Consider the following 16,903-nt stretch of genomic DNA (forward strand, 5'->3'; position numbering starts at 1 on the left):
TTATATCTTAAGAAATGCAGCCCAGATGGAGAGACCCCAGAAGGAGTCTGAGTTATGAAAGAGTTGCACTTGATGGAACGGCATGCAAAAACAAAGGCGTGTTCAGAAGGTGGAGTGTTCAGAAGATGGTTAGGATTTTACATATGTGAAACCCAAGGCATTACCCAGCATAGCTGAGATTACTTTGAAGGCCAACAAGTCAAGGAAGGCTGCACGTGGATGTGCAAAGGCAACACTTCCCAGTCCTTCCTGTTTCTAATCCTGCTGCTGCAATCTATCCTAGCAGAAAGCATGAGTCACCTTCTGACCACGCAGCTCCTTTTCATAGATGCCTATAATGGTCTCCAAATGTCAAGTGCATCTAATTAAGGCCTCTATGATGTGCTTCTGAAGTCTCAATTGTTAAGATTCTTCAAAGAAATTTCTTCCAAACTCCCACTATACACCTCAGCACTTTGCTGCTTCCTGGAAACACAGAATTACAGCAGCGTGGTGACTATGGGAATTCTCCCAGTCCTGCCCAATTTCTTACTTTCTTTCCTCTATCCATCTGCCCTAGTCCCTGTGCATTGCCCTCCAAAGTGTGGTGTAACAGGAGTGAAGGTCACTGAGCTTGGGATTAAATGAACTATTTTCAGTTCAAATCCTTGGTCACTGTGTGACCTCTAGCACCTCATTTCTCTGATTCAGGCTTCTGTTCCATAAAATAGGCATAATTATAACTTCCCTGAGTAAATCGTTAAGCTTTTGTGATATCATTTAAAATGAACATAAATGACAGACGTTACATTGAAATCTATAAAAGACTAAACAAATACAAGATGTACTAAGATGCTAATAGACAATAAAAAACTGGTTTGATACAGCCTAGTAATATAACTTAATCGTTTAACAGAAACTTTCAAAATATTAACTGAAAACAGTGACTTCTTCTGGGAGTTTCAAGGACTTTGCAAATTAGTAAAAGATTACAGTCAGGCCGGGCACTGTCAAGAGCTGCCTTCTGCATTTTATCTACATTGTGGTGACAGATTTAGGGGAAAAGAATGATTTGAACACTTATAAGTGGAGTTTAGCATAGTGCTCCGACTTTTGCTGGGTTGATCAATGGAGTGATAAATTACTGAATACATAGAAGAATGGACCCGACTGTTGGATTATCTCTGCAAATAGGATGGACAGTGGTGTGGAAAACTAAAAGCAGAAGGAAGCCTGAATTTAGACTAGAAACAATGGTTAGGTAGCATATTTTATTTGTTTCCCCAAATTTTATCAGGTTTGAGGTGGTGGTGTGTGTTCCGGTCGGGTGTGAAGGGCCATCAGACTGGTTGCCAGACGTGAACGGGAAAGAGTTCAGCCAGGATTTAGATACAGCTGCCAGGTGGCCTCGGCCCTTTATCTCCCTGCTGGCTTCCTGGAGAAGCTTTAGCGCTGCTGGGTGATGGCGTGGGTTTTGTAGATGCAAGGCCCTAATAGCATCTTCTGAACATTGTTAGCACTGGCACCTAGTACAGGACTCTGGGCCAGTCCCTGAGATAAAGGAAGAAATGAGACACGTCTCTAACCTCTGGTGAACGAGGTCATGACAATACCATGCGGAGAAGGCAGCAGTGACAGACTTCATGGGGGCTAACATGAAAATACCACTCGTAGTTCGTGCAGAGGGACTAGACAGTGGTGCCTGGTGTTGGTGCGCTTCCTGTCTGGCATTCTGACACCACAGCTCTTGAATTTAGTGGAACTAGGTAATAAAGGTGTGGTTCAAATTTGTTAAATGTGAAATTCAAATGCCACTCAAAGTTTTCGTTTCTCATCCTGCAAGCTAACGTTAACGAATTATTGGGTTCGTGGGAAGAAGTCACACCACCACTGGCCCATCCCACGTGCACCGGCCTGAGTGGAGGACGATGTGACAGCCCTCGGTCCGCAGCTTCCTCATCACATCTGTGCGTTGTAAGTAATAACTCCGTAAGCTACAGAGTTACGCCAAAGCATCGGGAAACTGCCTCACCTGTTGTTTCCACTCACTTGGGACAAGGGACAGCCCGTGGTGAGAAAGCAGAGGAAGACAGCAGGCAGTTCTTATACTCACATCCAAGCTAGCTGGTCAGACTGGATATTCCAAACAGTGACCGTGACAGTGACAGTCATATTTTTGTAGCTCATAAGAATAGGTAATTTCCCACATAGTTTTATCTGTTCATATTTTAGAAATTATATTTATCAATAATGAATCTTTGGACAAGTATATATAGCATATGATATTTGCAAAGCTAGACCACTTCCCCTCCCCCACAAAAAACTGTTGCCTAGAAATACACTAATAAAGTTATAGCAAACAAAAAAGTTCCTGTTATGATTTTTACTCACACGGACATTCATACACATACCACGTACATACGTACAAAGAGAGAAGCACGCTCCTCCTGATGAAAATAATTGGAATGATTTAAAAGTGATTGAGGTATCACATTGGCTTTAAAATTTGCCACAGAAAGTTGCCAAGCATATTTCCTTAATCATCAATAAATAATCATAGGTCCAACTGTGTGGGTGTATTTTTCTTAAAGGACTTAAAGACAGATGGCCACGGGCTCTAATATTTTCAACTCAGAAATTTAAGTTGACAACACCTAGCCCATGGTTAAATAGTTTTGAATAGAAAAGAGTTCTGAAGCAAGGAAGAAGGGCTTAGAAGAGGGAAGACAGTTAGTATTTCTTACGTTTGATGGTCTCCAAGTGGTCTCTGTCCAATGGACTTCAGCAAGGGCTCCGGGCGGATTGCTACCTTTGGTGATGTTTTGGGACTAGAGTCTGACTCTCCACTCTCCTCATCTCCCATGGCTTTAATATAACTCCCACTTCTCATTCTCCTGCAGGGGATTTCCTCATCTTTGCCACCAGTGGGGTACCCTCCCCATTCATCCTGAGGCACCTAGGAGAGAACAGACACACGGCATGCATCAATCTTGTCATTTAGAATTGCATTACTGGCTCTTTCGGGGGAACAAATTCTCTACAATTCCTTGTAGACATAGCTCTTTATGGTCATTTATCATTTAAAGTTAGGTGCAAAAAGATAGATGCTTCTTAGCATTCTGTCGTTGAAATTCTAAAAGGACCTTAATATAAAATTATTGTTTTTTCCCATTATAAAAGTGATAGATAAACACTACGGAAAAAATGAGAAAATGTTAGGAAAGTAGGAGAAAAAATTTGTCATCTCAGCAGCTAGAAGAAAAATCACTGCTAACATTTAGATTTCCTCCTGGTATAAAAGAAAATTGAAACTCGAGAAAACTGAAAATAGAAGAAGAAAAGGAAAAGAAAAAGGAGGAAAAGACAAAAACAAGGAAGAAAAGGCCTACATTATTGTAAATTTATCCCTTAATTGCAAGCTAATAAAGGAGTGGAGACTTAACTCCAGAAGTCAAATTAGATATATAAAATCCTTGCCCTCATAGAAGAAAAATATTGCACCCAGGCACACTGCATGCTGTTGGTACAGAACCGATCACTGTACACCTTATATATTATCAGCAAAGGCCCTATGAAGAATGCCCATTCAATGCTTTTCTGTTAAGTTTCTAGTTTGAGGGCAGGCGGAGCCATCAAGAAGATAAAGCAGATCATTATTCTGATATTCACCCCCTACCCAGGAAACTTGAGACCCTTCTCTACAACAAGTAAAGAATCATGGAACTTAGTGAACACAAAGTTTCCAAAAGTGCAAGTCCACTGTGTGCAGCTCGGGGCAAGGGTGTCCTTTCCTGCTGGTCCATTAGCTTTGAACAGCCACCCGGAAGCTCTGGATAAAGTTGAGTTCATAGGTCAAATGCACATTTACAAAAGCAAAAAAAACACAGCAATTAACAGCTGAGTGTAGAGAACTCCAAAATGTTCCACAATACCTATACCATCCCACACATCCCACACGGTTCCGTAGTCAAAGTACCTAACACAGTACCTTCTTCATGCTAGGGAAGGGAATCTTCCAGAATGTTGTCTACAGAGAAAGAAAATGACAAAATGCCGTATTTAAAAAGTCTTCATGGCCCTTTACCAATTACACTTAGGTAAAGATATTTAATTCTGTACCACACAGAAATGTACAATCAACTATGTTACAGTAAAAAATAAATTAAAAAAAATAAATAAAGCAATGCCCAGCAAATAGTAAGTACACAATAAAAATATGTAAATGAATATAAAAAAGTCTTCAAAGTTGGTGTTTTTACCATTGTAAAATATTTAGATACTTAGGTATATTCTTTACATCATCCTATAGAGGATCCTGCTATTTTTCCAGTCCCGATATTGCCCGTGAGTCAACTGGTCTAGTGCTTCCAATAGGGGTCTGCATGGCTGCTCGGGAAGTTGGGCTTTCAGCTGAAAGCACCTTGCATTCATTTAAATAACATGTTGTGACATTGCTTTGGTAGATCCAACATCTTCTATGCCACAGCCCAGGACAGGAGCTTGGAGAGGGGAGCATTGCTTATTTGCACTACTTACACATCCTGCACTTCTAGCCTCGTCAGGCAGGAATGCCACTCACACTTACCTTGTGTGGCAAGGCATAACATCTAGACAACATAGAGTCCCTCAAGGCCCCTGTGGGAAATGACTGAGATGCACTGTATCTGTAGCCTGTGTTTTTTCAAAACAGCACTCTCCTGAGTTGGCTTAGAGTACACTGAAAGCTCACAGTAACATAACAGCAATGCACGGCATCAGAAGAGGGTTTATCAGAACAGTAAGTTCCAAGTTCTTATTCCTGCTCTGACTCCAAGAGGCCATGCAACTTAGAAGAAGTCACAAAGCTTGGTATCCTAACAGCAACCATGAGATTACACAGAAGGTGTCTATGGTCCCTTTTCAGCTGGGGTTTTTCTAAAATCTTTAAGAATCTGGTGCTGTATGCCAGTCTCTGCACGGGTTTAAAGAGAAATACAGACCATGTTGAAAGGGCATTGGGAAATATCAATAACCCAGACAAGGCAAAAGTTGGACGGATTACATTGCAGAGCAGGGGAAGTTGCAGGTGGAATAAAATAAAGCCCTGGGGACATAAAGGGACCTCTTTCAGCAAGAAATCTGCAACTGAGAAAATAGGCATAAACTTGCCATGTAAATTTTGGCTTCACAGAAGACATTGTTTCCTGACACTGAGGATTTTTGAGCACTGGGGAATAAAAGGATGAATGAAGAATGAAATTCGCTGCGCATCTGACAATTCTTATCTATGTGTCTTCTTACCGCAAGGTAGTTTTCAACAATTACACAAAAAAATGCCAGGATGGAGAAGGACGCAGGGAAAACAGCATTTTTATACAGTTTTACACCAAGTATTGGGAAGATAGAGAGAGCCCAATCTTTATGGCAACTCTCAGAAGACCAGACTGCTCATGCCCTTTGACCCAGAAACTTAACTTCTACCAAGGTGTCCCAAGACAGGCTCAGTGCCAGAGACTGGTGAATTATTCATTAAGGTGAAAGGAGGAAACAATGATAATGTCTTATCTTAAGGGATGGCTTAAAATACCATACAGTGGACACCATTCAGCCATCAAAAATAATATTGCAGAAGAATATGTATTTAGCTGTGGAAAAATATTCATGAGGGGGGAAAAGCAATTTTGAAAGCACAGTACACATTCAATGTTTTAAAAAATACTTCTTAAACTACATAATGACGTTATTATGCACAGAAACATGGCTGGAAGGATGTGGAACCGGCATCATCACTGGGAGATGGGGGTTATGGGCTTTTCAATTATTTTATTTATACTTATGTTTTCCAAATTTTCTACATGGACCATATGTTGCTTTTGTAGTTAAAAAACCTTAGTCATAATTTAAGAAAAGTCATAGTCCTCCATGGCATTATGTTTCAGCAGAGGAGACAGACATAAGATGAAACAAACTACAGTGTAAATAAGCAAGTAAAGAGGGGCGTATGGTGTCCGTGGAAGCTCTGGGCACAGAGGAGGGAACTGGTGATCTGGGAAGGCTTCCTGGAGGTGAGATTTGGTGGTGGTGGGGGGCCTATATAACTTGAACTTGACCAGCAGAAAGGCACAGGCACAAAATACAGGACAAAGGCACAGGCCGCCCACCTCCCTGGCGTGGGAAAGCTCACGCACTCAGCTCTCCTGGCCAGCGTTCAAGGAGGCAGTTCCAGGAAGGGAGGCCGAGGCTGGCCGGGAGCAGATGGAGAAGCGGCCCATCTGCCATCCAAGGAAAGATTCACTTTGGCAGGTTTATGGATTTTTTTGTGAATTAAAAACATGTTTCCATAAAAAACATAGTAAAGGATTTTTTTTTTCAGCAGCCTGCAAGTTAACTAACAAATGAGACCAGCTTGTAAGTTTCTGTTTCTGATTTAAGAAGCCAATTTTGCAGTCTTTGTCAGAAGAAATTTCAATACAGAAAGAGTGTAAACCAGAATCCATTTCAGAATATGAATTCTAGTACTAAATACCAATTCCAGAGCATATGTCTCCAGACTATCAAAAGAACAGAACAGCGATGCTAAAATGCCACTATGCCTCAGTAAATAAATCTTTCTCTGTTATGTTACAGTGTTAAAAACCTGCAGCCAAATGCATAGGAGTGGCCAAGTGTAAGTCTGAACCATTAAGTGGCTTTACAGCCTCCACTGAATGAATGAATGAATTTCTCTTCATAATAGCTACCAGCCTCTGCCAATCCAATTTGCAGTCTTTGCTACATTTAATGGCAGTCAATTACCCTAATTACCTACTTACATATAGTGCTGAGTGATATTCATCATTTCTAAAAACAGGCATTTCCCTAAAGTTGACATTATTGTAAATTTTGATATTTTCTGTTTCTTGCCCTAAGGATAGTTCAACACTGCATATTAAAAATCCTTCTTTTAAGCAGCAAGGCACAGGTGAAAAGGGCTAGGATTGTATAATAATGTTCTTTTTCAGGTGTTGAAACCAAGGAAAAATGATACCATCCAAAGCCGTGCTTCCCTGTAGGGAAATGTGTTCTTCATTCCTTCGACAAGTGTGTGTGTGTGTGTGTGTGTGTGTGTGTGTGTGTGTGTGTTTTAAATGCCTACCAAGTACCATAGCCACTGGCGTTATAATTGAGAGCAAGACACCTGGGCTCCTGTATTCCATATTTCTACAGTAAATGACAATGGGTCTCAGTGGGGTGCCTCTGGAGCCACTATCGGTGCAGTTTCAATTGTTTCAATACTCAGGGGAGTGTTACCAGTGTCTAGAAGTTGGGGAAACCACGAAGCGACCCCTCGCAGGGAAGAACTGGCTCACGTCCTGTCTGATTCTGCAAGTCAGTTTTTCTGTCTACTCTTACGTGAGCCTAACTCTGCTTCGTATGTAAGCCAGAGTTTTGTTGTTGTTATTGTTCTGCACAGTTTTAATGAAAAATATCTTTTTCAGAAATGTAACTACTATGTAAATCAAGGAAAGAGAACTTTGTTCTGTTTAGCACTTTACCAGGAATTGTTTATCATTTCCAAACATTCCATCAGTGCCAGCAAGCTCTCTGGTAGTATTTGAGTCATCACTGCAGTACCCTTCGTGGTCTGCTTTGTAGCTCTCCAGTTACGGTGATTTTTTTTTTTTTTCCTTTTTGTCTTTTTTCGTGACTGGCAATGGATCGCAACCCTCAGTGTCGCACCCGTACCGGACCGGGACCGGCAACGGGATCGCAACCCTCGGTGTCGCAACCGCACCTCGCTCAGCCAGTGAGCGGCCGGTCTGTATGTGGGATCCGAACCCTCGGCAGGAGCACCGCTGCGCTCCCAAGCGGCGCTGCGCCACCGGGCCGGCCCGTTACAGTGATTTTTAACCCAGAAACAAGTGTCTGAATACTTCATTCCGTACATATTTGTCATTGCGCCCTGACATGTTTGTACTAAAATGTTTTTAGTTAAAACTTACTTTGTTTTTATTTCTCTGTTAAATTAGAGCTCAGGTATTATATATAGTATATACCAGTATTTTTCAATATAGTGTGTTTATAGGTAGGTTACATATAAACCTCATTTGAGAACAGTCAAAGAGGCATTGTGAAATAATTGGTTATAAATGGGACTCTCAGTTTGACAAGTTTAAGAGCTGTTGTAGGAACAGGAAAGTTGTTTAAACAATTGTGTGAATGTGTCATAAATGCAAGGAGCTTGAAGAGCACATAGTAAGGTTATTGTGCAAATCTTAGGGGATCTATGAAGACTTCTCATAAAAAGTGCTTCTCAGCTGAGCTGGGTTGCATCTGTAAGGCAGGCAGTGATGCGGACGGGGGATGATGCAGGCGGGGGATGCTGAGGATGGGGAGGGTCTGTGAGCTCACCAGCCCGAGGAGGGGAGTGGATGTCTTCCCAGAGCTGCGGAAGGGTTGGTGTGGACAGGAAGCAGAATGCCGGGGGGTGTGGAATGGCTGGGGGACAGGAGACCCAGGGCCCCTAAACCATCCTAAGGAGTTTGTACTTAAGGGAACTGAGAAGCAATACATGGAAAGGCAAAATATAAAAGCCAGTTTTAGATCATGTCCATGTCTATCTTCTAAACTGCAGTGTAAGAACCTTTACTCTAATTTCCATAGACACGTGGAATCCTCAGAGCCGAGGGGAGGGATGTCTTGGAGGATGAACTGTATCTGTGTCCTGCTCAGCACCAATCACAGGCTTACGGATTTTCAATACAGTTTTTCTTGGCTAAAAGTCCTTTCCCTTCCCTTCCCTTTTTTCTCTCTGTCTTTCTCTCTCTTTTCATTTCTATTTTCTGAGAGTCATTCATTGGGTTTCATTACATGTGAAATCAGGCACATTATTCTGTGTGTCTGAAATTGCTCCTTTAACTTGAAAGAGTAAATGCAGCTCCCCAAGGGCGGTGACTTCCAGAGAGAGGAAGAACTGCCGTTTGCAGCCCAGTTCAATGACAAAACTCACACTCACCGATGAGGACCCAACGTGGCTGCTGTCGGTGCCGAGGAGCACAGATAGGTGGGAGGTCCCTGTCCACCCGGGAGAAAGTCTGGGAGGGCCAGCATGTGAATAGCCTCGTGCGGCTCAAGGTGGACCATGACAAGGGAAGTGGCTGACGCTTCATCCTGCTCTTTACAGGAGCAGAGGGACCTGGGACGATCCCCAACCGGGTGCCTGCGATGGCCTCATGCTGGAGGCAGCATGAAGACTTTGCATTTTCCAGGAACTCCAGTGCCTCAAAAATTAAGTTGGTTACAACACACACTCTAGTTCTTTCAGTAAGTTGTGAAGTGGACACATTTGTCATGGGGATTCAAACAATTCTGTGTTTTGTTTTCTCTGTGTGCAGCCTGTCCTCCTCCACATGGATGGCTTGATGGCCCCTTCTGTGTTAATCATGCCTTTAATTTTCTGTATTTCTGACGCTTTGATGTCTGGGGTCTTACTGACCCTGGAGGGACAGCCCTCCCAATTCCTAGCAATAGTAAGTGACTTGCCTGCGATCACGCCTTTCAGGTACAAACCAGTGGACCCAGGTCCCACACCCACCACCTCCTCTGTGGGGCTCCACACTGTTGGCCACCCTCCCCTCCCTCCTCATCCCAGGGCAGGTGCCCGAGAGCCCGGTCCTCAGCTGCTTACCCTGCCTCGCCTGTTCCTTCCCTCAGAAACCACAACAAAGGCTCCTGCCCACATTTCCCCTCCCTGTGCCTACTGACCCACCCTGCTGCTCCCCTGTGTGGTCCCATGGCATGGTGTGTCCCTGCGCTTGGGGTCTGTGAGAAGCAAGCTGTCTTTTCACTGGCACTTGTCCCCTGGCCTCTCCATGCCTGAGTCGTGATAACACCCACATGTCAACATGCCCCATGTGATCCAGCACAGACAGCTGGTCTCATCAGACCTTTCTGTTCCTCTCAGCCCCATGCTGCTGCTAGGAAAGCGTACCATAACCTCATGGGGACTGGGGTGGGTGTCTCTGAGGCCTGCTGTGTGCAGACATGATGCTCACTCATCCCAGAAACCTCAGCATGTGGTGGAGGCTGGGATGCACCCCTCCTTCACTTGTCCCCCAGTGGCTGATGGCTCCCAGCCGAGTCTCTGTCCAGGGTGTGCCTCAGCAGAGGACAGCTGCCTTGCACAAGGGTTCCTCCCCTCCCTGGGGAAGGACACTTATATTATGACCTGAAATTGTGTTTCCCCAAAATTCCTATGTTCAAGGCCTAACCCTCAGGATCTCTGAATATGACTATCTTTGGAGACAGAATCTTTACAGAGGTGATTAAGTAAAACGGAGGCCATTGGGGTGGGCCCTAATCCAATAGGACTAGTGTCCTTATAAAAGGAGATTGGGACACAGACTCACACAGAGGGAAGATCATGAGTGGACACAGGGAGAAGAGAGCCACCTGCAAGTCAGGCAGAGAGACCTAGGGAGAAACCAACCCTGCCGAAACCTCAATCTTGGACTTCCAGCCTCCAGAACTGTGAGAAAATAAATGTCTATTGTTTAAGGTGCCCCATCTGAGGTGCACCCCAAGCTGACTAAAACACCATCCAGTGGCTGGTGGGCATGGGGGGTAGGGAGGCCCACCTCCTAGCCTTGATTCCAGCAACCCTGAAGTTCATGCAGCTCCCACCTTCTCTGCAGAAACAGCTGAGGCATCTGTTACACGCCACCCTTCGCTCTGACCCTTCCTGCTTCCTTACCCCCTGCCAAGTGGCATGTCTTTATTGAGAGCACATCCTAACAGTCCATCAGCTCATACACCCAATGTCCAAGGTCTCTTTTCAAAAACCTGAGGATGAACAGGTAGGCACAATTATATCCACTATTTCCATGAGAAAACCTGATACTGAGAGTCTAAGTCTCTTTCCCTGGCTGCAAAGCCAGTGAGAAGCAGAATTCAATGCAAGTCTATCTCGCTCTAAGTCTCATGCTCTTTGGTGAGTTCTCAGTGGAAGGTAATTTGGCCCCAGGTGACATTTGGCAACAGCTGGAGACATGTTTGTTTGGGGTGCTACTGGCAGCTAGTGGGTAGAGACCAGAGATGTTGCTTGACATCTTCCAATGCACAAGACAGACCCCACAAAAGAGAATCGTCCAGCCCAGTGTCAACAGTGCTGAGCTTGAGAAACGCTGGATTACAGGACAGTCCCTGCTGGGGTGTTTGCATCTCAGCAGATGAGGTTGTCGTTCTGCTGCTCCAATCTACTCTGGAACTCCAAGGACAATTAGCTTGGGTGGAGAAGTCCTTTTCTGTTTCTTTTTTTTGTTTTTGTTTGTCTTCTGGCCACTGAAACCAGGTTAGGGTTAGGGTTCAGCTGCCGACTGACTTCATTTTCCTAAGGCCAAACTTGATTCTACTTCACTCTCTAAAACCAAGGCAGACAATATGATGACCTTGAATTGTGGGTCATCAGCCCTGGGCTCCAACCAACTTCTACTCATGCTGTACTTTTGGGCTAGAGCCAGCCCTTTCGTGATCATTCACTGACCAGCACTGTGTGTGGACCTCTAAATCCACCAGGTAGGAGACATAAAATTAGGGGAAACAGAGTACCAGCAGATACAGTTGCCCTGGACGGGAGAAGCCGAACAGAGATTCAGCACCCCCCCATTGCCCATCGTAGCACCCGGGTTGCCTCCTCTGGGGCTGCCATGATCATGAGCTCCCAGAGCCCGGGCTGCACAAATCAAGGCCTCTGTGCCTAGAAGAGAGTGACCACTCACTTGCTGCATGAACGAGGACAGCCCTCAGAATCTTAAGATCACAGGATCAAAGGAACCCAAGCCACAGGGCCGATCACACTTAGGTCTTTGCCATATCATTTGTAAGTGGTAAACTTCTATAAAATAGCACATTTATCTACACAATATTATTTGCTTATATGGTGACTTATGATTTGAAAGTGTCTTGATGTACACTATCTTGAATCTAACTACAAACTCTGAGGTATACAAGACCAAAGCGTGGAAAGATTTACCAGACATGTGACTGTCACAGACTAAAACCAAACATCGTTTCCACATAAGATTTCAACAAGCATTATTTGAACGTCTGTCATAGGAATTAGAACATGCTAGAAACTAAGATGATACCACTAAAATGTGACCCAAGACACTGGACATCCACCCATGGGCTGGTCATCCCCCCGTGTGCTGCGCATCCTCCCCTGGGCTGGTCATCCCTCTGTGTGCTGCTCATCCTCCCCTGGGCTGGTCATCCCCCTGTGTGCTGCTCATCCACCCATGGACTGGTCATCCCCCTGTGTGCTGCTCATCCTCCCCTGGGCCGGTCATCCTCTGTGTGCTGCTCATCCTCCCCTGGGCTGGTCATCCCCCCGTGTGCTGCTCATCCTCCCCTGGGCTGGTCATCCCTCTGTGTGCTGCTCATCCTCCCCTGGGCTGGTCATCCCCCCGTGTGCTGCTCATCCTCCCCTGGGCCGGTCATCTCTCTGTGTGCTGCGCATCCTCCCCTGGGCCGGTCATCCCCCCGTGTGCTGCTCATCCTCCCCTGGGCCGGTCATCCCCCCGTGTGCTGCTCATCCTCCCCTGGGCTGGTCATCCCTCTGTGTGCTGCGCATCTTCCCCTGGGCTGGCCATCTTCCCAGGTCACCCCTTCCCCCTCTATTCTCCACTTGGTCTGCTCTGCTGTGTGCTTTGACCGTGCTGGGATTTCTGCACCATCTTGCCTCTCTTATTCTGTGTTTTTGGGGGAGGGGAGGTTCAGCCAGTCAGGGACTTGAGGGTGGCAGGGGAAGGTGTGGCATTTGTTTCTCCCCTCCCTTCTGCATTGCCTCTGTGTCTTGCAGGAGCTGCACTGCATCCAGCAGGACTCCTGTGAGGCCCCCCTGTACGGCCCCCTCACCAGATTCTGCCCCATCGGGACTAAGGGGGGTCAATTTCCCACCGTGACTAATACTTGAGTGTCTTAATATCCATGCCCACCACTCTGTATGTCGTTCCTTTACTAAAGTCTTTTGAGATGAACCCCTTATAGGGGAATGATGTTGCTTTCCAGAACTCTACTGGCATGCAATTTTATAGAACAATCGATCAATTAAATGTGACTGCCATAGACATTGCAAAATGCTACATGAATATAAGGTGCATATTACATTTTGATGAAATGGGCCAAAAAGTACATATACAACATTATGAGACAGATTATGGGGAGCGCCTTGGAAGAGGGAGCAGTAGTTTCCATGGGGAAGGAGGGAAGAGGTTCTTAGAAAAGGAGCAACTGACTGAAGTCAAGAATCTGAGCAGGCGTAGGAGATGATCTGACCAACAGAAAGCCCGGGGGAATCTCCAAGGCTGCTGTGACCCCAAGATGTCCCCAACGTTGATATGCCAAGCCAGCAGGGACAGCTGGGGGTGGGGCAGAGGTTATGGGAGGCATTTTAACCCGGTAGATGAGTGGCCTCGTGTAATCCCAGAGACTTAAAGCCCACAGGCAGATTCTTTTTTTTTTTTTTCCTTTTTGTCTTTTTTCGTGTCCGGCAACGGATCGCAACCCTCAGTGTCGCGCCCGTACCGGACCGGGACCAGCAACGGGATCGCAAACCTCGGTGCTGCGCCCGCACCTCGCTCAGCCAGTGAGCGGGAACCGGTCTGTATGTGGGATCCGAACCCTCGGCGGGAGCGCCACCATGCTCCCAAGCGGCGCACTGTAGCAGTGCGCCACCGGGCCAGCCCCCACAGGCAGATTCTGAAGTCTCTGTAGACTGGTCCCCGAGTATATAAACAAGCTCAGTGTGTGTCAGCAGGATCCTGGCTGAGCTCTCTGGGAATGTTTCTCAAGCCAGGAGAGGACCTGGGGACAGTCAGGCAGGTGGGAGGAAGGGAAGGGACCAGGGAAGACAGTCGTAGGATGAGTACCTTACAACACAGGCCTCGCAGCCAGAGAAAGAAGCTGCCCGAGAAAGACAACGGGGGGTCCAGGGTGGGGAGGCGGCAGGCACCTGCTCATCTGCTCCCAAAAGGGGAGACCACCACTTCCACCTTAAAGGAGGTATGTTTAGGATAAACAGCAGGCAGTTGCAGGCCATTCGTCAGTAAAAACAGGAGGGATATAGACCAGGAAACACAAAGGGTTGCAGAGAGGAGCACAAGGTTATAATTTCACGTCCAAGGTGGTTTCGAAAGGGTCGGAAGTTTTTCCCTGACCTGATCCTTCACTCCAGGTTGGGGAAGGAGGAGCGGCTACAACCCAGTTCCATGTTGGTCGTGGCACCACTTCTAAAACCAAGAGCCTTTAAAAACACCAAACACTTCCTTTCAAATTATGAGCATGCATTTAGAGCAGAGTCAAACAAGGTCAGGCTGCCTAGCTCTGTCGTCCTGTAACACACCAGCATCCCTAAGCACAGGAACCTGACCATGACAGTCGTGTTCCTGACTCGTTTGCCCCTAAAATGACTGAGACAGAAAAGTTTTCTGAGGAGCTTGTTAGAAGTATTGGTTTTCTGGAGCGAAATGGGCCTTACCAGCCACTAGTCCAGACTCCCTGAAAATGTGGGACTCCTGGGGGCTCACCCTGGTTCTGGAACAATGGAAAACCACCAGTGCCTGGAAAGGCTCTTGTGCTGTTCAGTCAACACTGGAACAGCTTCTTTTTATTGCTTCCAAGTGTCTTCCAGGACATTACAGGACAAACACACTTCCTCGCTCCGATTGTCATGACGTGTGCTAGACCCCACCAGATGCAGAGACGGCACAGCCACAGGACATGATCTGAGCCTCACAGCAGCCTTACATTGTTGGGGAGACAGATAATGAACAACTGGACTGATCCGTAAAGACCAAGGGAGAGAACATGCGTGGTATGAAGGAAATAAATAGGGAGATATAACCGAAACAACCTGGGGTGGGCAGCTTATGCAGAATGCCAGAGATGGTGCAAAAGTCTTCAATGATCACATGCAGCCCTCACCTCTCAGTTAAAATTTGGTTTTCACATCTGGACTGTGTGAAAACAGGTGGCTAGTGCTGTGCATTTCTTGGTAGCCCTCTCAAATGCTTATTCTAGAAACACAACTAGGGGAGCCTGGCTCTGTTTTGTAAAAGGTCGATGACTTTTCTAAACTACACCACATAAGACAATGTGCTGAACAAATGTAACTGGGAAAGGTGAAATTTTGAAGACACATTTCTGTGTAAAACTGGAAACTTCACAAAATTCCTGACTGAACATTCATGCTGGCACCTTGAAGGTAGGAATCTTCACGATCTACAAAACAGAGTTTAAATCCTTTTCAATGAATGGTTGCAAAGACAGGGATCAGTACCCAGGGGTCCCGGGAAGCCCCTGCAGGACACAGAGTGGGAGGAAGGAGTTTTGAAACATTTTTTAAATGTGGGAACATTGTCATTGCTTAACATGATCATTCCGCCCTTCCCCTCCTCCCCTGGTTCTTTTCCTCTTTTTGCTTCCCAACCTGTCAAAATGGAACAGCTTCCCATGTAAAACGCCAATCGAGCCACTGCCTGTGAGCCCAGCAGAAGAGGGTGGGTAAAGGTGCGTCAAGCACTCGCTTCAGCCACCTCTTCACCCGGCGGGACCAAGGGTGAGGCCGGGCGAGGAGCACTGGAGCCTCAACCAGAGGCAGAGGAGGACAACTGGAGGAACAAACTAGGAGAAGACAACAGCGACAGAAGGGGCCAGGAAAAGGGATGCGGAGGTGCTGGGATGGCTGCCGGGTCCTCCATGAAAGGCCAGAGGCCCCGGAGGTCCCTCCATAGGGCAGCTGCCACCTCTGCCCTCTGAGCGGCAGCAAGAGCTCTGCTGGGGCAGGAGCAGACCTCTCTCCCCGGTTTGTGTCCCTAGAACTTTCTGTCCTACAGGACACAGGGAGCTGTTTGCTGCAGCGAATCACCTGCCCACAAGTCTGACCTTAGATGCTCTGCCTGCTGATGCCGAAAACACGAAAACAAGAGCTTTGTGAGAGAGTAATGTGGGGCCACAATTTTCTTTCAATTTTACTTATCATCTGTTTTGACCTACTTAAAAACAGGAAAAAAATCTTCCTCTAATGTAAACCACATATTCTGTACAACCAAAGGCAAAATAAATGTAATCCTTTTGCTCAGCTGCAAATCTTTCTAGCTTTTGTTGAGAAAATGAATAGAGCTTATGAACATATATTTCTCCCCTCTTGTTTGTTTGTTTAAATTTTATGGTGACAGTAGCACCTACAAACAAATTCCTTTAATCCCTCTACATTCTTTTGTGAAGTAAAATCTAGACTCATGAGGACTCTGAAAACTACGGCTTTCCACCAGAAAGTGTAATACAATCAACACCTTTGAGGACATCTTTGAAAAGGCCGGACATGAATTCAACTGAGTCCTAGGACAAAAACAGCCTGAGGAGACACGCACGCAACTTGTCATGTTTGTCATCAGAAGTCCTTTTGCAAGTGACCTGGCGGTGGCCACTAGAGGACAATGAGAACAGGGGAGAAATAGCTGAGCTGCATCCCGGCTGGTGGGTTCCATTTAGAGGTAGAGGTGCAGGTGGGGAGGGGATCGCTGCTGGAAGAAAACATCCTGGTGGATGAACTCGCTGCTTGCAGAGTTCTGAGGACACCACCACTGCCTCCTGGGCACCCCATAGCCCTCCCATCCTGCTGGCCATACTGCCTGACCTTGGGACAATAACATCCCAGGTCTAATTCCTGAGGACATATTATCTAAGTGAACACGAGAAGGGGGCAGGTATCATATTCAACAAGAACTACGCAGGCCTCTGCCTACCACCGAGAACATGCCACAGCTCTGCATGGGGCAGCAGGGGTTTGGGAAGGGCACAGTGATTGTTTTCTTCTCTTTTTCTCATTTCTGTCCTGGAACAGCATCATTTAATACCAGGGGGATTTCGCTTTAATGTTGCGTCCCACTGAATTACATTTTTTCAC

General features: G+C 46.1%; 1 protein-coding gene across 1 annotated transcript in view; it reads right to left on the minus strand.

Annotated features, from left to right (window-relative positions):
* Nucleotides 1–2,723: 2,723 nt before the first annotated feature.
* Nucleotides 2,724–16,903, minus strand: part of LOC103610689 (disks large-associated protein 2-like) — a gene marked incomplete at its 3' end in the record, with an annotated part of 19,707 nt that continues 5,527 nt past the window's right edge. The window contains exon 2 of the mRNA XM_008594803.1: nt 2,724–2,935. Coding sequence (XP_008593025.1) covers nt 2,724–2,935 — 212 coding nt within the window. The remainder of the gene's footprint in view (nt 2,936–16,903) is intronic.

The sequence above is a fragment of the Galeopterus variegatus genome, unplaced genomic scaffold (genome assembly GCF_000696425.1).
Source record: "Galeopterus variegatus unplaced genomic scaffold, G_variegatus-3.0.2 Scaffold11589, whole genome shotgun sequence".
Lineage (NCBI taxonomy): Eukaryota > Metazoa > Chordata > Mammalia > Dermoptera > Cynocephalidae > Galeopterus > Galeopterus variegatus.